Genomic DNA, 23,008 nt, shown 5'->3' on the forward strand with positions numbered 1-23,008 from the left:
CTTTGTTCGGCGAGAAGCAAACAGTATGGGGAATATCCCTGCACTCACAAGCCGCTGCTCTTTGGAACTTAAACGCTCAACTTTTACGCTACAAAACAAACTTTTAAAGATTTCATAAAGGTCAGGATATTGACTTCTTTCAGCAACCACCTCGGCTTGATTTTGTGCAAGTATAAAAGACAACTATGCTCCTGTAATTCATTCACTCAACCATCCCAAAACCAGTGCCAAGCAGTGAACGCCATACACAAATAAAGGAAAGACAAAGAAAAAACAGAGCACCGAGAACATTTTCTTTTTTTGAAAATGCCGCTCTACGGCATCTTCCAACCCCAATGACGTAGTTCGCATGCTCCAAAGATACCAAGAACGAGATGTCGACATCAGATGCAGCTGACCGTCTGTATATACCATAATACAGACACATACGAACCAAGAAGAGTAGGACGCATATTTATTACAATTATATACATTTGTAAATGATTTCAAAAATCTACACATTAGCACATAAACGAGCATGGTGTGTGGATGATGGATGTCAGCATGGGTACCTGCAGATGCGAGTGGGTGTAGGTGAGGTTGGCAGGGGCAGGACTCCCTCAACTTCACTGCGTATGCACAAGAAGGACCCCCTTCACTAGCACTTTTCCGGTCTACATGACGCGCATGGCTTTTTCCCCAAGGAATGAGATTCTTCACATATATCACACTGAAGTATCCTGCTTTAGAAATAATGATGCTGCATATGGCAGCTGGATCTCAAAATGAGAGAAAGGGAGTGGGACTTGCCGGGGATGAAAAAGTGCTATGGATAGAGAGGAACCGACTTTGTGATTTTCCCACATGTAGCAGTCTCCGTACGCTCAAAATGTATCACAGGAGCGAGAAGTGGGCCAGACTCTTTTGCTAACTGGACAATCAAACTCTATGAGAGATAAATTAATGCAAATTGCAAATCAAGCAAAAGATTCTGCATCAAGGTGTAATCCAACGGGGCAGCAAGTCCCGTTCTGTGTAAATCCCATGTCGCGCACACACTATACAGCCTAGTCCATCTCATTCTCATTGCTTGCTCCTTCCGGGCGCCGCAGTTTCTCCACTGGCTCATTAATCTGTCCATCACCCCCGCGTCGATCCTCCGTCTGCACCCCAAGGCAGTCTTCCTCATCAACATGGTCAACATCATCATCGTCATCCTCTTCATCTTCTTCGTTCCCACTGTCTCGCTTCTCCTCCCCTCCTTGTACCTCCATTCGCACTTGCCCCTTCACGCCAACCTCCGCTGTCCCCCCCTCCTCCATGCCGCTCAAGAGGTGGCAGTTCATTGGTGCCCCCTCTGGGCTGTGGTTTTCCTTAACCGGCGAGGAGGAGTTGGACTCATTACTGACCGGGGAGATGTCACTGCTACTATTATGGTTGAGGGCCACAGGGCTGGACACTGTTGAGGACTTGACGGGAATTTGCCACGTAGGGATCTTGGGTGCCGATGGTGAGGGCGGAAACTGTCTTCTGTAAAGATGAGAAATATTTAAAATGAGAATGAATACAGAAGTTGGTTAGGTGGTTTAGGAAAGCCCATTAAAAAAAGTATCTAAGGAAGGTTACCAACTAGATAAAAAAGTAAATCGGTATGGGGCTCTGGGAATGGCACACAGAAGCCGGGGAAACCTTGTTGTGTGTGTGTCTAGCCAATTGGGGCAGAATGTCAGGCATATGCACAGACGTGCAGGTGGCCCTTAAGTCGTATTACAGCAAACTTGAGACACCTGGTTCTCTGGCTGGTCAGCGACTGTGCAGTCAAGCTCGGCCTTTAATGACTTGCAGTAAGAGGAAGACACTTCTGCATAGGTAAAAATGCAAACAGCAGTTTTTTTCAAATGGAATAGGAAAACACGCTACCACTTCTATCTGGGGATATTGTGTGCCATCTTCTGTGGCCCTTCGTGGCAACTGGAAAGAAGAGCAATAATGGTCACACGGGGTACAAGCTCAGCTGCTCCTTAGTCACTGTGTAACTATATGTCATCTGTCTACTCCTACCAATGTAGGTCTAAGCACTCTTCCACCCAAATAGTTGCCCAACAGGTTCCTGCAGGGAAACTGATGAAACAATAGATCCCCTTCCCCCCAACCGTTGTGATGCACTGAATAAGTGGAAGGAGTGTTGCCTAACCTAACCAAAAAACAACAAGGGCAATCATCTGCCGCCCAGTCATTCTGCATCAGCTAGCCACATGTCCTCATTGCTCTATTCTACCCACAAACTTTCCCTTCTTACCTGTTCAGAAGCAGTCCTTTGAGTGAGTAGATCTCAGCCTTCAGCTCACTGATGTTCTGAGATTCCAGGATCCAGTTGGTTGAAGAAGAAGTCTGGGGAAGTGGACGTAGAGACTTGTAAGTTATGGCAATACAATATACTCTCTAGGTAACCTCAGTCCATGGGCCCCATGGCATTCCCTACTTATGCCAACAAACTAGGTATAATTTTTATTTTTGATTTGACCAGCAACTATCAACTCCCAGGTGCTGAAGCTAACGCTGACATGCTTCTTTCACTTGAAGACTGGGTAAAATCATTATTTTCCTTCCTTAGGAAAAGCAAAAGGTGACATTACTAGCAGTAATTTAATCTTGCCAGGACTACTGCAACTCCATCTGCCTTGATCTTCTTCAGTATCTCATATGTCAACTCCAGATTATTAAGATCACTCCTTGTCCTCCCTCGTCATCTAGTATCTGCTCACAGTTGACTTCTCTTCACTTGTTTCTCATCCAGAAGGGTGTTTCCTTCAAGGTACTATGGATCTGTCTTAAAGACTACATACAACACTGGACATCTTTATTAGGGAAGGCTTCAGCTCTACATCACATCCCATCACATCTGTTCCAGTGCCTTCTCACTTTTGTCAGTTACCAAATTAAGATGTGCTAATTTAGGTGATCAGACCTTCCAGAACACTGCATCTAAATTAAAGAATTCTTCAAAACCACTGCAAAGGGTTCTAGAACAACTACAAACAGGGCGGATTTAAAGACAAGAACCCCCTTATGCACATTCCCGCCTAAAGTGATCCTTTTTAAAACACAAACACTTTAATATGATCAACGGCCTCCTTTACATTAATAGTAAACCTTCATTGTTCATTCTTCCTATAGTTTCATTTTTTCAATCTATAAAATAGATCAAACTACTGAGAGCCTGGGCAGTCACAGAGGAAAGCCAGCGCTGTACGTGACTCACATTTAACAGGTGTCCTTTGGAAGTGAATGCTTTGATTATGGTCCAGGAATAAGCAATTCTGTTTTTTTTAGGTCTAGCTTCACAGGTCAGCTGTGTGCAAGACGTACTGTTGCAAGTTACACAGAGCATGGGTACAGGTCCCACCCAGAGGGCATCCTTTCACCTCATGCTGTTCGAGGAAGTGCTTCTATTGGAATACATGAGGGACTATTTTATAACTTAAAACAATCATTGCTGTGTTTGTCACATTCAATTGTTTATATCCTGAATGCAATCTATACAGAAACCAATCATTTTTGATCCTATCTCCCAACAATGGCAAGGCAGTGGGGGCTGCGTTAATTTGAAACAGCATTTGAGTATGCACCTATACAAATAGTGTTTTATGAATGCCTATAATCGCATATGTTTGAACAATAAGTCCAAACCTTTTGGCATTGCCAAAGCACAAACCCAACCTACTGACTTTGCAAAAGCTTGCTATTCCTCATTGGTGCTGAAGATTCTGACAAAGGCATTTCAAGAAATTGCATTTTTTAACAAAATGTTTTTTTTAAAAAAAAATTATTTACGTGCCCTCTTTCTGAGGTGTGCCACGGTGACAAAGCAGTTCACCCACCATGTGCAAAGGCACTTTTTCAGTTAGTTACGAATTGCTACCTAGCTCACAGAATTAAAAATGTATCCAAATGCAAAGGGTGTATTTACTATAAAATATGTATGGCTAGTCAAGTGAGTAAGAGACAGACTCGTATGGCCTCTGTAGGAGCTCTGACGAACAATGCCACCTTTCTTGAGTACAAAAGTGTAGTGAAACTGCTCCTACAGTGGCATCCTTCACATTTGGTCACAACTGACAAGTCACCACGAAGAGTACTCGTATACATGTTCTCATTGATGGACCACTAAGCAAAATCCAGTATCCAAACTGCAAAGTTAGCTCTCTTATAGTCTAAAGAATGTGTGAGGTCCTGCTATTGTTGAAACACACCCTGCTCCAGTCCCTAAAGATCAGCCGTTGTCCTAGCTTATATTCTATTTGTGGAACCCAGGCACCCAAAACTGATATCTTACAAACCAAATCGATCATTATAGATGCTCTCGCCTTGAAGGTGTTCCACATGTCAGACTGGGGTGAATGGTTTTCAGATAATACCGTACTCAAGATCATGGAAATAGCCTTTTCGACTTCATTTGCACGCATTCCATATACTTATGTTCTTTTAATACTATCCTTACTATAACCTTTATGATCAAGGCATAGCCAAGTTTTTATCTGCATTTCTGTCATCACTCATTTCATAATGCTTCCAGAGTCTATCCACTTCATTCTTCATTATCAGGGCTTGGAAATCTTAGCGAGTGAGACTGACAAAATAGCAAAGGCATTCTTCATTATTTAAAGTTCGGTCAACTGAAGATAAAATGTTCTTGTGTTGCTAGTTGTTCAATCAAAACTTCCACTCATCGATCTCCCAAATATTGTCCCTGGAATGTTGGTGCAATCTTTATTGCATGTGGAATGCGGGGCGGATTTTGATCAATGCATGTGCAGTAGACCAGTGTAGTAAAGGACTTGAGGATGCTGGCATGGACTGTTTTTATCCAAAAACCGTGTTATTTTATTATCTACTACTGTCTTGTTTCAGAATACTGCCAATTAAGGTAGCACACAGCATGCGATCAAATGTCTATAGAACGCATGACCTTGACCTGTTTTAGTTTAAAATAGCAAGGGCCCAATGTTTTAAGCCATTTTGCAGTAAAATAAGAAAGTATGAAATTCACAAAATCACAGACTTTGAGAGCAAAAGAGTAAGTTGCAATCCACAAATGACGAATTACGGGTCAAAAATAACTTTTGGCGAAATACCCTAAGCAACTGATGGCTGGGTCTAAACTGGAATGGCATGGGGAGCAAAAAAACGATGGACTTAGGCCCAGATCTCCGTACTGGGGTGAATGTATGACGTTGTTCTTTTTGCATTGGCCACCCCGAGTGGGAAAGTATGCCCAGACGTGGGTCCCGTGCTCTCCATGCCACTGGCATTTAGCCATCCTGGCTGATATGGGGTGAAACCCCAAAACCAGTCCTAGGATGCTGGTCTCCAGTCCAGCGAGGACCTGGCCTGGCAGTTCGGGCTGCACTGTTCCCATTGGGCGCATGATCTAGCCCGATTTGCATATGGCTGGGTTCAAACTGAAATGGCATGTGGTGCAAAATAAACGGTAGATTTAGGCCCAGATCTCAGTACTGGGGTGAATGTATGACCTTGTTCTGCCATCTGTCCGTCAATTGTTCTTTTTGCATGCAATTTGGAAGGAGGTGGGAATAAAAGGGACTACCCCCCCCATCTCCTCCTAACAAATTGCAATGGAATGTATGAGTGGTTTACATCATTTCAGCCTTAAACCACTGATTTGATACCAACTCCTTGAAAGAGATGGTATCTCATTTTCAAAGTGGAAGTTTCCCTTGGACACCTTCCACCTAGTGATTATGCCAATTTTGCATTGTGTGAGATGTTATGCGAGTAGGGCAATGATTCAGGGGATACCTGCATGCTACCCAGACCGCTTTCCCCAGAAGTTAAGAAGAACAGCTCTATTGTCACCTGCAGGCCCCAATCTCTTCATTTGAAGCCATTTGCAGGGAGTCGAAAAAAGACTCCTGCCTCATAAATATTAATGAGACAGGAGTCGGGTTGTGACCCCACCTTGCTACAAAGGACCCAAGTTGTCATTCTGTATTGCATGTTTAGATTCAGTTTATATAGAACAACAAGCTTTTTAAGCAATCAGTTTTATATGGCACTGCAGAAAATGAAAAGAACAATATGTACATAGGGAAAACTGAGAGCACATAACGTAAGATCGCAGTGTCCCAGCTATTTAAATGGGGTTTACTGTAATTCCTGTCCTTACATTTGAAAAGGCATGAACTATACAAAGAAAGCAACCCTCAATATCAATGTATAGAAGTTTTAACAGCAGACAGTTAACAAACTCCTTTGGTAAGATACTAACCGTAACCGATCTAAAGCAGTTCTAAATATCAAGATTTAATTTCTGGTAAACTCATTAAAATCAGAATGAAATCTTATTGCCAGAAGTGTTGTATAAAGTTCCCATTTTGTGAAAGATTTTGCCAAATACCACCCAAAAGAAAGGTCCAGCAACTATTAACTTCTGTGCTGATAAATAAATCAGCAAAGACGTTATTGTGATCATGCACACAAAAGTGATAATAATAACCATACTGCATCGATCAATTAACTAAATCCGTTCACAGTTTCCCGTTTGACCAGTGTCGCAAAGACAGTCTCAGTTCCAGTATATGTTTGACATAAAAAGAGAAAAAACGATCTAAAGTTTATAAAAACCAAAACGAGCAGCTATATCTGTAAAATGTAAGCCACCTTAGAAACAGACGAAATACACAATTCCAAGTCTGTGAGCTTTTTTAAGGTAAACAGCGCCTCCCTTCCCCGGGGCATTCACAAAACTACAGAGTAGGTTGCCTGGCAGAGGGAGTTCAAGAAACAAACAAAAAATTGAACTATAGGTTAAAATTTCCCGTGAATCCAAGTATGACTTGCGACAATGCAACAAGTATGGTTAGCTAAAAGGCAGATACAATGTTCACTACGAACTCCACAAATAAGCTTATGCGAAACTCATAATCATAAAAAATGTGTGTCCTATAATGAAAGGTTAACAGACTACAAAAATGCACTTTAAGTGAGATTTCAAATCAATAGCTGCTATAAAAAAAAATGTGTGGGGCACGCAGAATAAAAAGCACTACAGGCTCTCAAAACATCTCAGAGCTATTATAATACTTACTCCAAGAATATAAGAAAGAGTGATTTTAGAAACTACTACAAGCAATGAAACTATAGTAATGGCGAATTATACATAACGTAAGTGCTAAATAAAAACAATAAAGAAAAATAATATCATGAGTTATTAAGAAACACATTTGTTTACAAGACCAAAGGGCGGCTTCTTTGTCTACGTGAAACTGGATCTGCAGGTAAAATTAATGGAATTGAGGAACTCTACCTGTGACGTGCAGACCCTCAAACTCAAAGACCTGATAATGGATAGAGCACCAACTTCCATCATGGTGGTAAATCGGTATGCCAATCCACGCAGGGATGTGACAATGGATATCACCAATCTGATATAAACTCTTTTCTATGATCATTCAGGACATTGAGTGCATTGTGGCAGATTACTTTAAGACACAAAACATGTGCCAACCACGGGAATTCTGCAAGGACCGATCCAGCAACATATTAGAAGCTTGCATTAGTGATTTTGAGTTGGGCTCGGCCAACCAAAAAGGCACTCCGGAGGATAATCTAAAGGCCACCTTCAAAAACATCTACATTGGACAACATCTTCTTAAGCAAGAACTTGCTAAGCAGATGCGAGAGTTACCAAGTCCATCATGGAACTGAAAGTGACCACCATCCATGGTCTATTGTGGTTAACGTGACATCAATAACACAGAGAAGGCACAATCCAGCTGGCCAACCACAACTAAATAATGTTGGGCCACTAACAAAAAGAGTCAAATGGGGCCAGGTTTGTAAAGTAAGGTACTTACAATGGAAATCCACTTTCATTCCCCCAGCTTTGGAACACAAATTACACCCTGTTGATAAACACTGGGGGACAATGGTTACAAAGCAACACAGAGCTCTAACATCTTATAAGCACAAAATTCAACATTGTGTGCCCAAAAGAGGAAGGCCCTCACCTCATTTTGTGAGTTTAGAGTTCATGGAGAGCAAAAGGATGTAGTGCCTCGCAGAGCTCCTTTGCAGAAGAGGGAAGGGCCCCAATACAGAAAGCAAGCTAAAAGACGCAAGGAAAAAACATCAAAAGTTAGTCTGGGAGCTAAAGCAAAAACAACTAGAGAAGGAGTGGAAATATATATACTCACTGCTAGCACCTAGCAAGTCCAGGGAATTCTTGGACTATGTCAACAACCTGGCAAGTACAACCACTGACAAGGAGAACGCTGTCCCCGCCGACAAATAGGTTGGTCTTGTATCAAACCTTTATGTAGACACCACTAAAACAAGGGCCACCATCAAGAACTCACTTGCTAATTCCCTAGAGGGCCTGGAGGAGAAACCAATTGTAGTCTCCGAAAAGGAGACGCTAAGCATCCTGAAGAGAATCTGGAAAGATGTGGCCCTGGGCCCATACAGCTTACCTGGGAGCATCTTTAACCGCATGCGTGCGGGCGGAATTCCGCCCGTACGCTGGGTTTTTAAAAACCGCACTTTACGTGACGAGCTGGGCTCGTCATGAGCGTGCGAGGAGGCTACGCCATGACGAGCCCAGCTCGTCATGAGCGTCGAAGGGGTTAAGGAAGACCGGCTATTTTGGGCACCCTACATGCACCATCTCTTCGACACATGTATTCTGCTTTCTGTCATCCCTGAATCATGGAAAGGCTCCATGTAGCATCCAATTCATAAAAAAGGGACCAACACCTCACCTAAAATTACAGGTTAATTGCTCTACCTTACGTGGATGGTAAGGCCTTTGCGAAGGTGCTCCTATATGAACTGGATCAATGACAATCATCCCCTGCTATCAGATGGGGTTCAGGCTGAACTCCCCATCAATGGACAATGTGATGGCTCTTTCCTACCTGGGGTCCAAGGCCACTGAAAAATCCACGCCCTCGTTTTGTGCCAGCTTCATCGATTACAGCACCGGGTTCGATTAAATTGACCTGAACATCCTCTGGACCAAACTCGTGGATTGTGGAATACCAAGACATCTCCTGGCAGCTATCCCAGTGTTGTACACGGAAACTTTGGTCTGGACTAAGATAACTCAAACTCACGGCAAGGCAAAAATATATACAAACAGAGGCCTGGAGCAGGGTTGCGTCATTGCTCCCAACTTATTTAATCTATATAAAGCGGACTTAGGTGCAGTGCTACGGAAGGGAAACATCTTCCCACCTAAGTTAGGCCACACCAAATTACCCATCATTTAGTGTGCTGATGACCTGGTGCTATTGGATCAAACACGAATGGGGATGAAGAGGGTCCTGGGCATACTACACTCCTTTAACACTAAGTACTCTCTGCATACAAATGCTGCAAAACCCAAAGTCCTGATCTTTAGCCAAAGAGTCAAGAAAAATCAGCTGGCATTGCAGTTGGGCCCCCTAAATGTAAGCACGACTTGCAAATACAATTATCTCAGTTTCCGGTTGTCAGACACTGGCAAGCCACGGTCCTGGTAGAAAAAGCATCCAAAACTACGTTTGCCTTAGCTAAATTATATCACAATCTGCAAACTCATTTGTGGAGGGGATCTGAATTGTTAAGCAAGCTAAACTAGTATGCTCACAGGGCTATTAGCGTGCTGTCACCCAGCTGCATACAAGACAATATTCACAGTCCCCAAAACAACCACACGTACACTGATCAGCCTAGACTTTGACCTAGTGAAAATGGATATCAAATGCAAAAAGTATCTAGCTAACTATTACCATCAAGTGGCCAGTGAATATGCAGACTCTATGAAAGGTGCCTTGGGAGTGATACTCCAGGATAAAAAGAGCGACTGGCCAAGGTACCTTGACAATGCAAGAGTCTCACTGAATTTGACCTCAATGTCTAATCGACCAACTCGTAAGAACACAGCACCTAAAGGGGACCCTAAAAGAGCAAGGCAAGCTCATATCAAGGGAACAGGACATTAATGAAATCAGAAACATCCCGGGAGCAGAGGGGCTTGACACATCACGAGTCCACTACTTTTCAGCCATATCAGAAAGCAGCCTTGGGAAGACAAGCTGTAAAGAACCTCCAGTTTACTGTGCTCCTAATACTGCCTTATGGAAATACAGGTCGCAATGGATCCCATGGTCAGTGCAGGCTGTGCCCATATCCCTGGGAATCTGTAGCGCACATTGTATGTTGTTGCCCAGCATTGCTCTTTCAGGGGAAGTTCCATTTAAGGGCAATTTTTCTACAACAGGGTATAAGAACATGTAAAGAGGCAATGACATACATCTGACGTCCCAATGGAACAAGCACAAATTTGCAATTTTTTTGCTACAGCTGGAAGACTGTTGCGAGACGCTTGCCCACCCTCGGGGACATCCACCCTGCAAATGATTCCACTGTCCTCTGTTATTTGGTACGGCCTGACGTCGTGGCACCTTTACACCTTGAAGAAATGTCAGGTTACAATCACTTTCGAATTAGCAGGTGGCACTCTAAACAAATCTGAGCCTTTGTTTTTCAAGTGTCTTGCTTAGGTGGGCGCTGTCTTGTGTCACTTAGTAAGTCTTAACAATTGGCACTTTGAATGTTAGCCATGTTTCTGCTGGCCCACAGGTCCGGCACCTGGCCTTGAAAGAAAGGCCTGCTTATAATTTGTTTCTACAGCCATCAGTTATTTGAAATGGCTCGCCAATATCTCACCTTGAAAGAAATGCCCATTTGCGATTGTTCTTGAACTATCACGGGAACTTTTGTGAATGGCTTAAAGTTGCACCTTGCACTCTGTAAGAAATGCTCTTTTACAATCGCTGTCAGATCGGCACGGGACACGTTAGCAAGTTTACACCTCTGTTACTCATGCTGCTTGTCGCTGTTGGGGTCTGCCTTTAGTTATTAGATAAGCATTGCCAACTTGGCACCATGCACTCTGAAATTATATCTGCAATGTCTATTTTTGTTGTGTTTTAAATTCCTTGTGATGCATGGTTTTAATTTGCTCCTGTAGTGCAATTGCAGTTTTGGGACTCGTCCTGCTGGTCTTTGTTGGGCTCTATTTTGAACCATTTGATATGCCTTGACAACTTGACACCCGACACTTTGTACTCTATGCCTGTTGTCTAAATCACGTCTGAAATGTCCAGCTTTGTTTTAAACTCCTTGTGATGCATAGTTTTATTCTGTTTCTAGAATAAATGGATCTTAGTCTCTTACGTTGTCTGTTTTGATCAGAGACCTCAATGTCTGCGATTTTATTGGTATATTTTATTCCGTGTGTGTTTTTAGCTGTTTGATGGCATTATAAAGATTTTAATAAAGTACTACTAGTTGGATGTTAAAAAATAATAACATTAGCGCTGAGTAAGATGTAAACCTGTTAGATACAGTGCAACAAACAGCATAACATTGGTAAGAAATCCTATTAAAATGAGTTAGGAGAAGGTTTCAAACTTTTTATGACTTTTTGTGGTCTCCTTCAGGGCACAAAAATATAGGTTTACTCTCTAGTAGACTGGCAGCTGTTCGTGGTTATAATAATCAATTGTTCATCTACAAGTTCTATTTGAGATACTGGTCAATTGTCTTAATATAAATCACTGCAACAAGAATGGAGTGCCATATTGCTGTAGAAGATTAAGGGCCAGATGTAAGACCATTCCAATTTGCGACTCGCAAAATGGAATTTACAACAGTGTCTCAGATATTGTTTGCGATTCCTAATGGGGATTAATATTCACGAGGCAGGTGCAATTTGAGACCCTACTGGGAATGGCTAGCACTCCCATGGATGGTGGTCTGCTGGGGTCAGAAGACCACATGTCTGTGACCGCTTTTTAAATAAAGCAGTTTTTTTTACTGCATCCAGTTTTCCTTAAAGGAAAATGGGATGCATTTAGCGGGCGCAAATGTGCCGATTTCCCGTCTGCGACAGCAAAAAACGGTTGTACATCTGGCCCTAAATACTATAATAGGGAGTTTATTATAAGTTTCCCCCCAACAAGTATTTAAGCAGTAGTGTGGATTGGGGTCAACTAAAAAGAAGCAAGAAAGATGTGGGACAAGAAGCAAAACAATGAGGTAATTGAGAGGACAGGGAGTTGATTAAAGTCTAAAAAAAGAAATGTCGGACATGAAAGCGGGGCATTCAAAAGGGGAGTTGTAGCTATTAGATAGTAAACAGGTAAAAAGGGATACATTAAGGACAACCCAAAAGCAATAGAAGGGAAGACCTGAGTCAATGCTTCCTGTATTTGGGCGGGGTCAAGCATACGGTTGGTCCCCTTCTGCAATTGCACAGACAAGCCATTTAACATTGGAATGGGTTTTTACGAAGAGGAGGTTTGAGTTATTAAAATGGAAGCATTTCTATCCATCATTATTTGCTGCCTATGGGAGACATTTATAAACAAGAACACTTTTCATGCTGGAGAAATGGAGCAATCTCATTGGAAATATAAATGGGTAGGGGGATATTTCTTATACGAACAGCTGGCAGTGAAAGTAGAGGTGTTACCTTAGAAGCTGCTAGCTCTTGTGAAAGGTCCTGAATTTTCTGTTGCTGCTGCAGTAATAGCTCCTGAACGGAAGCCAGTGTTCCTTGTAGCTGAGTCACTAAGGAGAGAAAAGAATAGTAAGTAAACGATCCAGATTAAACAAGCCTCATGTCAGCCCACCCATCTTTTCAGCGACCAAATGCCTCTGTGATTACAGGTACTACACACACCTGAAGCACCAGCTTTGTTGACCGTCACTAGAGAACGCGGACATGACTTGGCTTCACCAGAGAGTGGGGAGCGGTCTGAAAGTGGTCAGCTGAACTTCACCTGAGAGAAGCAGCGAGGCAAAGCCTCACAAAAGAGGAGCACTCTGGTTAAGCCTCACTAAAGAGCAGCTATTTGGTTAAGCCTAACTAAAGAGCAGCTCTCTGGTTAAGCCTCACAAATGTAAATGTAAATGTATTTGAGCTTGTAAAGCGCACTGCTACCCGTCCATAGGTTTCCTGGCGCTGTATAACTCTGGGGAACCCGTCCTGGCTTTCCCTGTGGGATGGTCCCTGCTGGGAGTCCCCAAGGTGGAGCCAGGCATCCCCGGAATTGATGGGGCCGTTGTGGAGATTAGGCAAGCTAATGCCCAGAGTTGCCGAGTGGAACCCCTGATTAGAGTAAGCACTGAAGCGAGAATTATCGAGTCCACTGACCCAAGTCCACGACCCTGCCGCGTCGGGAATTGAACCCTGGTCCCGGGCTGACTTCTGCTCCTGATTCTGCTGCTTCTAACCAGTGAGCCACACTAATCCACAAAGAGGAGCTCTCTGGTTAAGCCTCACAAAAGAGGAGCTCTCTGGTTAAGCCCAACTAAAGAGCAGCTCTCTGGTTAAGCCCAACTAAAGAGCAGCGCTCTGGTTAAGCCTAACTAAAGAGCAGCTCTCTGGTTAAGCCTAACTAAAGAGCAGCTCTCAGGTTAAGCCTAACTAAAGAGCAGCTCTCTGGTTAAACCTAACTAAAGAGCAGCTCTCTGGTTAAGCATCACTAAAGAGGAGCTCTCTGGTTAAGCATCACTAAAGAGGAGCTCTCTGGTTAAGCCCCACTAAAGAGCAGCTCTCTGGTTAAGCCCAACTAAAGAGCAGCTCTCTGGTTAAGCCCAACTAAAGAGCAGCTCTCTGGTTAAGCCCAACTAAAGAGCAGCTCTCTGGTTAAGCCTAACTAAAGAGCAGCTCTCTGGTTAAGCCTAACTAAAGAGCAGCTCTCTGGTTAAGCCTAACTAAAGAGCAGCTCTCTGGTTAAGCCTCACTAAAGAGCAGCTCTCTGGTTAAGCCTCACTAAAGAGCAGCTCTCTGGTTAAGCATCACTAAAGAGGAGCTCTCTGGTTAAGCCCAACTAAAGAGCAGCTCTCTGGTTAAGCATCACTAAAGAGCAGCTCTCCGGTTAACCCTCACTAAAGAGGAGCTCTCTGGTTAAGCATCACTAAAGAGCAGCTCTCTGGTTAAGCATCACTAAAGAGCAGCTCTCTGGTTAAGCATCACTAAAGAGGCGCTCTCTGGTTAAGCATCACTAAAGAGCAGCTCTCCGGTTAACCCTCACTAAAGAGGAGCTCTCTGGTTAAGCATCACTAAAGAGCAGCTCTCTGGTTAAGTATCACTAAAGAGGAGCTCTCTGGTTAAGCATCACTAAAGAGCAGCTCTCTGGTTAAGCATCACTAAAGAGGAGCTCTCTGGTTAAGCATCACTAAAGAGCAGCTCTCTGGTTAAGCATCACTAAAGAGCAGCTCTCCGGTTAACCCTCACTAAAGAGGAGCTCTCTGGTTAAGCATCACTAAAGAGCAGCTCTCTGGTTAAGCATCACTAAAGAGGAGCTCTCTGGTTAAGCATCACTAAAGAGCAGCTCTCTGGTTAAGCATCACTAAAGAGGAGCTCTCTGGTAAAGCATCACTAAAGAACAGCTCTCTGATTAAGCCAACACCAGACAGCAGCTTCCAATACTGGTTTCTTTCAACAGCATTAGTCTGGCAGATTCCTATGAGAAAGGAAACGCCAGCTTTATTTTGAAAATAAGTTACTATTATTTCGTGGCGAATCACTAACTGATTGGTGTAAGAAATAATCCCGAACAGTTTGTGCCTGGCACAATGAATCTAGGGCCAAGTTAGCATGCCTGCTTAGAGGGCTAGTGTCTCATTATGGTCTTTAAGTAATGTGTTGGCCAGTACTGTGTTGTGTTGTGTTGCTACATCCAACGTTTGCACTCTTCATCAATTATGATATTATAGCCCATGTTGATTATGGCATCTGTTTCACTTTTGAAGCTGTGGGAAGGATCCATGGAAGTGAATGTGTGCTTTAGGACTTCTCTTTTATGGTTAGAATAATTATTTATGCAGTAACAGCACTTATGTCAGCAAGCTGGACTATGATTTTGGATTTAGTCATGGTGCCTTGCAAAGCCTTGGACTCATAGCTAGACAGATTTTGTTGAGTATTCCTTTCTTAACTAGTTTTATAGGCTACTTCACAAGCTGATGGTTGCAATAAAGATATGTGTACCAGGTACAGTAAATGTGTTTTTCGGACTAATGGGGCATACATGTATGGATCTGGTACATTCATTCTATATGAGCTAATAAAACACCTCTGTAAATGTGGAAGACACCCAAGATGCGCTCCAACCGATGTTGCACGATTAGATTTTAAACAATAAATTACTTAGATTGATGGAGTGCAAAGTGCAAACATTACACTTTGACCATTAACTGTTGAAACTTGAGGAATTTTTCTTTCGAGTCTAGGAGGGCTAGATGGGTTGACGAAGTCGATCAGTAAGTACCAATAAGAAAACAGGGAAGAGACTTTGAAGGGCCACAACTCAACAACAATAATATTTCATCAACACCTGTCCAGCCTGACAGTAGGTACAAACATTACAGCTAGGCAGTAATGCCTGCAGAATGAAAGGATGGATTTCCCTGTCGCTTTTCCCATGAGGAAATATCCCTGGGACTGCTGAAACTGCAGCCTTACCTCTTACAGCTTGGCAGGGATCCATGCTGCATAAGCTACAAAGTTACATTGAGACTCTTTTGTCCTATCCAAGTATTAACTAAGAATACACTTTATGTCAAGGTTATGCAAAGGCTGTGGAGCTAAAAAGAGTCTGACTGAAAAAACAACTGGAATATTTCCAACATGAAACTTTATATACGTTGATCATGGTGGGCACATGCATACGTTAAGAAATACATTTTTCTTGTTAAAAAGAGCATGTAGCTTATCAGTTGAAACAACTGTGTGTGGGTCATCAACTATACATATTAAAGATTAAACGACAGAAAAAGAAACTTATAAACCTCGGCTGAACAACACCACTACAGCTTTTAATGAGTAGAACAAATAAATTCCAAACCAGCACGGACTGTCTCGTTGTAAGAAACGTTTCCAGTAATCCTAGAAAATAATGTATCACACAAATCTTAAAGAACTGAAATCTCTGAAGAACTCTTGGGATAAGCTATAACAAGTGACAGATGCTCTTTGCTACAACAAACCTGAAAGACATCTTTTCGCAAAAATTAAAGGATGACCACTAGCTCCAGACATCATAGAGAAGAAAAGCAATAATATCGATATCAAATACAATTTTTTTTCGATTTAAGGGAAGGGCACGTCAATGGCAGGCCATGGACTCTGCTGTGACATTGCCATAGAGAACATCTGGCTGAGTCAAATGACGATTGTGCAGGACTTCAAAGCCAGGATGGGTGCAAGAATAGAGAGCTCGATGAACACGTGCTTGCATTATTAAGGAAAGAAAGTTTGAATTTGGGGGTTTCTATATCACAGGGAGATGTCATGACGACAGATGTGGTTACCGCAACAGTGTGCGAGTATTTTGAGGACGGATAGCTCTAAATCTTTGATCATTAATTTGATTCAATAATTAGATGACGTTTTTGGAAGCGAGTAATTTCTAGTGCATGTATTTACAACTGATTTAGGGAAGCTGATTAATATGGTTTTGCATCCCGAGTGCACGGTGATGCATATAGGTTTCACCCCACCATGTTTAACTGTGAACGAACGCTCTTTCATGATCTCCTGCGTCTTTATCATCATTCAGCACAGAACATTTCAGTGGATTCCTTCTCATGAAAGTAACGACTGGTGAAGGAGCGCATAGGAAAGACATATCCCTCTGCTGGTTGGTGCTGCCTGATCCTACATTGCACAATCCCTTCCACGCAGAAAGGGGTCAGGGGAAACCATTTTCCAGTGGGTTTTCTGGTGAGATTAGGTGCTTAGTCAGAAAATTGCTATTCTCCAGAATCAGATGGGTGTGTAATGTTATGTTTGACATTAAACTTTGCTAGAATGCAATGGCACAGTCACTGGTATACGCTTCAGAGCATGCTACCTTGCATTCAATGTTAGGTGTCCAGAACTCGGTTAGATCAATCGTTTTTTAAGCCCAGAGTGAAATCGGCTGAGCAGAAACGAGAAAGAATTGAAAAGAAATGTCCCCAATAGTAGTCACCTAACCACCAGGTGTTGTACCAAAATATCACGCTAAAAAATCAACCATACTGATGACTGGCTATTGTATGGTCACAATGTACCTTTAGGTTTATAGTTTGACTGCAATATTGTGACATACAACCAACCTCAAAAGTCCCTTCCTTATAGCACAGTAGCCGAAAATACATTGCAAGCAGTCAGGATTATGCCCCCACCGATTTTAAGACTCGCCAGAGTTTGGTTTTAGCACTCCTATACTGCAGAAACATGGCATCCTTGTTCATGAGGGCTCAATGTAGTTACACAAAATAATTGGAATTCCATTCTGTACTCACTCTACCAGAAGCCACAGAAACGTCTTCGTGTCGAGGTTAATGTCATCATCCAGTGGGAATGGCACACCGAGAGTGATCACAGGAGTGATTCAATGTTCAAAAGTTTTTATTTTGTGTACACTTGTTTTCAGTGTTTGTGAATATTCTGGGCTGATATTAACAGCATATCAAAGGGCACCATGTATTGGTACTTTTTAAAGAACTCATTCCCCAATGCATTTCGGGCGGCGAAGCCCTTGGTCACGGAGAGCTGTGGAGGAAGATGAACAGGGTGAGGGTAAGTGAAGAGTCAGAACAAACTGTGGGGAAAATTACCAGTGATAATGGTGTGGGAGTTCAGGGGCATTATTTGAAACGTGCTCGAAACTAACGTGAGGGTACAGGAAGTGTCATGGGCCCTTACCGCGGGTGTGCAGAAATAAATATAATTACAGCAGACAACTCGAGTCAATGTAGTCAAGCGGACTTACTTCTAAGTAACGCGTAGCGCACGCACAGCGCTCTCGATCTGCTCGTGGGTCTGGTTTGTCATGCGCCGGTGTGCAAGGTTAGTAAATGGGCAGATAGGTAGAAAGCGACATAGGACTATTACATTGAAAGCTCGCAGTGAGACGTGTAAGTGGGGGCCATATTGGAAAGGTGAGCAAAAAATGTCAGGGTGGTTAAAAAGAACGGTGAGGAGGTGAAAAAGTTCGGGATGGTGAAGGAAAACAAGGAATATGGCGAGACAGTTATATTACAGTCAATATATAGAAATTACAGATAACAACTAAATTCAAAGCGATCATTAAGCCCATTGGGCTTCTGAGTCTGTAACAGGTAAATCCATTCCAGTTCTCTTTTTAACAACAATTTGTTGTTATCGGTTCCTTCACGTTTAGGGATGACTTGTAATACAATGAATTTCAACTGAGCGATGGTATGGCGTGCATCAGCAAAATGCATAGCTACATTGGATTTTTCCATCTTAAGTCGTATATTGGACTTATGTTCATTGAGGCGGGTTTTTATTTTGCGCTCTGTTTTGCCAACATATAGTTTGCCACACGGGCATTTTAGGGCATAGATCACGTTGGTGGTGTCGCAGGTGGCATCAACTGAAAGTTTAATGTTGTGGCCTTTCATGGGGTGTTGTATGCTGTTGCCTTTGATGACATTATTGCAATGATTGCAATTTAGGCAGGGTTGGGTTCCACGGTGATGTTGAGATGTTTCAGAAGGCCTTCCAAGTATTTCCTTGAAATTTCTGCTTCTGGTATGGGCGAATATGGGTAATTTTTCAAAAATGCCCTGAAAATCAGGTTCGTTCTGCAGTATGGGCCAATGTCGGCGTATGATCTTTTTATAGGACGCACTGGCTGTGGAGAAACCTGTCATGCATTTCTTTAATGCGAGTGTCAACGATTGTATCATCCGATACAATACGCTTGACACGCAACATTTGTGAGAAAGGTAAATGTTCCTTCAATGAACCTTGATGAAAGCTGGCAAAGTGGAGTGCGTTATTGCGGTCTGTACTTTTCCTATGTATGTCCGTACTTAAGCCTTCAGGAGTGTTTTTTATCAGGACATCCAAGAAAACTATTTCATCTTCACTGATTTGCCATGTGAGGTTGATACGTGGGTCTTTGTTATTGACTTCAGTCAATAAGTTTTGTAGAGAATCTTTGGTGTGGGACCACAGAATGAAGAGGTCGTCTATGTACCGTACGTACATTTTTGCGTGGTTTTGAAAGCTTGGAGAAATGCATGACAGGTTTCGTGACCGGGGGTACCCTGAAAACATACTTCACCAAGCACAATCACGTGTTGCCAATATTTCCAGATCATACACCCTAAAAAAAACTCACAAAGCCGATGAACAACGCATGGTACTTGTGTCCAAGTACTCCACAGCCAGTGCGTCCTATAAAAAGATCATACGCCGACATTGGCCCATACTGCAGAACGAACCTGATTTTCAGGGCATTTTTGAAAAATTACCCATATTCGCCCATACCAGAAGCAGAAATTTCAAGGAAATACTTGGAAGGCCTTCTGAAACATCTCAACATCACCGTGGAACCCAACCCTGCCTAAATTGCAATCATTGCAATAATGTCATCAAAGGCAACAGCATACAACACCCCATGAAAGGCCACAACATTAAACTTTCAGTTGATGCCACCTGCGACACCACCAACGTGATCTATGCCCTAAAATGCCCGTGTGGCAAACTATATGTTGGCAAAACAGAGCGCAAAATAAAAACCCGCCTCAATGAACATAAGTCCAATATACGACTTAAGATGGAAAAATCCAATGTAGCTATGCATTTTGCTGATGCACGCCATACCATCGCTCAGTTGAAATTCATTGTATTACAAGTCATCCCTAAACGTGAAGGAACCGATAACAACAAATTGTTGTTAAAAAGAGAACTGGAATGGATTTACCTGTTACAGACTCAGAAGCCCAATGGGCTTAATGATCGCTTTGAATTTAGTTGTTATCTGTAATTTCTATATATTGACTGTATATAACTGTCTCGCCATATTCCTTGTTTTCCTTCACCATCCCGAACTTTTTCACCTCCTCACCGTTCTTTTTAACCACCCTGACATTTTTTGCTCACCTTTCCAATATGGCCCCCACTTACACGTCTCACTGCGAGCTTTCAATGTAATAGTCCTATGTCGCTTTCTACCTATCTGCCCATTTACTAACCTTGCACACCGGCGCATGACAAACCAGACCCACGAGCAGATCGAGAGCGCTGTGCGTGCGCTACGCGTTACTTAGAAGTAAGTCCGCTTGACTACATTGACTCGAGTTGTCTGCTGTAATTATATTTATTTCTGCACACCCGCGGTAAGGGCCCATGACACTTCCTGTACCCTCACGTTAGTTTCGAGCACGTTTCAAATAATGCCCCTGAACTCCCACACCATTATCACTGGTAATTTTCCCCACAGTTTGTTCTGACTCTTCACTTACCCTCACCCTGTTCATCTTCCTCCACAGCTCTCCGTGACCAAGGGCTTCGCCGCCCGAAATGCATTGGGGAATGAGTTCTTTAAAAAGTACCAATACATGGTGCCCTTTGATATGCTGTTAATATCAGCCCAGAATATTCACAAACACTGAAAACAAGTGTACACAAAATAAAAACTTTTGAACATTGAATCACTCCTGTGATCACTCTCGGTGTGCCATTTCGAAGGGGATGTATTCGCAGTTTCTGCATACACAACTTGAGGATTATTGATGGTGTTTTGACGGATAACACCACCCTTCGTGAGCACCCTTACCTGAACAATTGGTTCTACAAAGTTCATTTACCTTGCTGTGCACCCCCGATTCTTCATCATCCAGTGGGAAAAATAAGAACCAATGGGCAGTGCACTCTTATGACCATACTATAGGCTCTCAATATCTTCTGACGGCAGTGCATAAGGCAGACTTCCTAAAACTGAGCTAGGACAGTAATATCTCGGATCAAAGGACTTCTAGGTTTTCGCCATTTTTTTCTGCAGCTTGAGATCATAGCGCAATAGAAGAGCTGGGACCCTGGTAGTGCCTAGCTGCAGCACACCTGGACTGGTCATATGGAAAGAAACCACAATGTACTTACAAGCACACACGATTTCTGCGTCTCAGAAAATAGTGCTCCAGAGCATTGTTACAGATCTTCAAGTGCCAGATAGGAGTAGCTCCTTAGTACTGCGAGCACAGTCCAAGGCAGACCTTGAAGGAAGGGTAGTGATCACATGACCTACAAAGCAAATCAGGGAACACTCTATTGGGGAAATGTAATTAATGTAGTCCAGTGTTTTGAAAAATGAAAGATGAAACATCTCAATATTGTTGATCAATCCTCTTTATTTCTGTTCCAAACATGACCTCATACAGCCAACGTGTTTCGTTTCAACGAACTTCTTCAGGGCAATATTTTGTTGAGAGTGTCAGGTTCTAGTAATTCTGGCTCTTTCTGATTACTACCACAGTATTCGTCATGGTAATCCAAGTCTATATAATCGATAAGGAAGTGAATAGTAATCGATACCAGAGTCAGTATCTACACTGCATATTCATAGTGGTGTTCAGCTTTTGCCCTGCTGCTTTGTTAGCGGTCAAAGTCACATGACGTTTGGGTAAATACCCCTCTTAACATTGTATGGACGTGTCAAGGTTTGTCTTGATGAATGTGACTTTTTGCCCACAGAATCAAACTTTCACCTTTTTCATGCACACTGTCCCAAATGCTTTCAAGTCAAAATACTTGAACTATTTAGCTGCAAAATGCATCCTTTGTTCCCGTTTTAAGGAGACCGTTTTTGGGTACAGTCCCCTGATATACAAATGAAAGGGTCAGACTGATTTGCAACCTCAATGTGTGCAAGATGGGCAGGTATAAATACACTTTTAAAGGTTGCTTTCAACTTCCAGGCCAGCTCTGAATACCAGGACAGAGAAGAGTTTCCCATTCTAATAATCACTATATTTATGGCCTAATTCTGGAGTACAGAAGTCATGGATGTTGGAATTCGGGACTCTGCTAAGATACTTTCGGGTAAGACTAGTATGCTAAATGGGTTAGAAGATGGAACTGTAATCAAGAAGATATCATAGTATGAGGTCTGATAGTGCCCCATCAAGAGCTAAATACATAGTATTTCAGATTTTCCAGAAAAGCAAAGGGCGTGCAGAAGGACTCCAAGGGCTAGACAGAGATGGTCTACCACTTGCTCCTCCCAGATTAGGATATCAAATTTACTAACCGGCTCCTTATCGAGGCAGGTAGAGAACAGAGCGGGAGGACGTTGATGTGGTTAACTTGCCATTCATTACACTGGGATCAGCCAGGCCCACAGAGTAGCAAAATTGGGCTAGAAACCTACTAGCCCTGGCAAACCTATTCAAATCAACCCCGTACTGCAGCGCACCAGCGAGTAAAGCCAGGTCGTCCCTCCTGGCTGGGCTGGGACACGGGGATTGCCCTACCTCATCCGCCACCACCACCAATGGAAAAAAAGTTCATACGTTGCAAATTACAGCACTTAATAAAAAAAACATTGACAACTATGTTCCAGCACTTTCAGGCCTGTGCCTGAAAGCAGCCCCTCGCTTGCGGCCTACACCCAAATGCCAAAATGGCAACTCCGCCCTGCTGAAAGGCCCTCAACGAGACCAACCAACCCCCCCCCCCTCTCTCTCTCTCCTCTCCCTCCGCCAGTAAACACCGTTTTAACGTTTCGTCATCTCTAGAAGGATAATGCTGTGAACTAGGGAACGAAGGGCACTTCGAAACCTACCAGCATCAGCGCCTAGTCTCAAAGTGCGCGCCTCGCACCCCCTCCTAAAACGCAGCGCGCGCTCATGACAGGCGGCGGGGCCTAGCCGTGACGCAGGGAGGGGGCGAAGGCCCGCGGGCCCCCCGCGGAGCCCATGACAGTGTGGGGTGTCAGGCGTCGGATTAGCCACAGTAATTATGGGCTCTCTTGACCCCCTCGGTGGCAGAAATGCGAAAACGCGCCGAAAACGGCAACGCCGGAAACCTCATCTCGACAGAAATGAGAAGTGAACTTTCCGGCCTTTGCGAGTCTGTCATCGCGGACCCCTGATTAATATTCTGGGGTTGGGAGCCTTTCCCTGAAAACATAATTAATTGAGGCCGCAGCGA

General features: G+C 43.1%; 1 protein-coding gene across 2 annotated transcripts in view; it reads right to left on the reverse strand.

Annotated features, from left to right (window-relative positions):
- Positions 1 to 437: 437 nt before the first annotated feature.
- Positions 438 to 23,008, reverse strand: part of PEX14 (peroxisomal biogenesis factor 14) — a 551,896-nt gene continuing 529,325 nt past the window's right edge. For both annotated transcript variants that reach the window (XM_078642256.1, XM_078642255.1), the window contains exons 7-9: positions 12,521 to 12,618; positions 2,279 to 2,370; positions 438 to 1,509 (exon numbers count right to left, since the gene is read on the reverse strand). In XM_078642256.1, the coding sequence (XP_078498382.1) occupies positions 1,047 to 1,509; positions 2,279 to 2,370; positions 12,521 to 12,618 (653 nt within the window). In that variant the 3' untranslated portion in view covers positions 438 to 1,046. The remainder of the gene's footprint in view (positions 1,510 to 2,278; positions 2,371 to 12,520; positions 12,619 to 23,008) is intronic.

Source organism: Lissotriton helveticus, chromosome 5_1 (assembly GCF_964261635.1).
Source record: "Lissotriton helveticus chromosome 5_1, aLisHel1.1, whole genome shotgun sequence".
Classification (NCBI taxonomy): domain Eukaryota; kingdom Metazoa; phylum Chordata; class Amphibia; order Caudata; family Salamandridae; genus Lissotriton; species Lissotriton helveticus.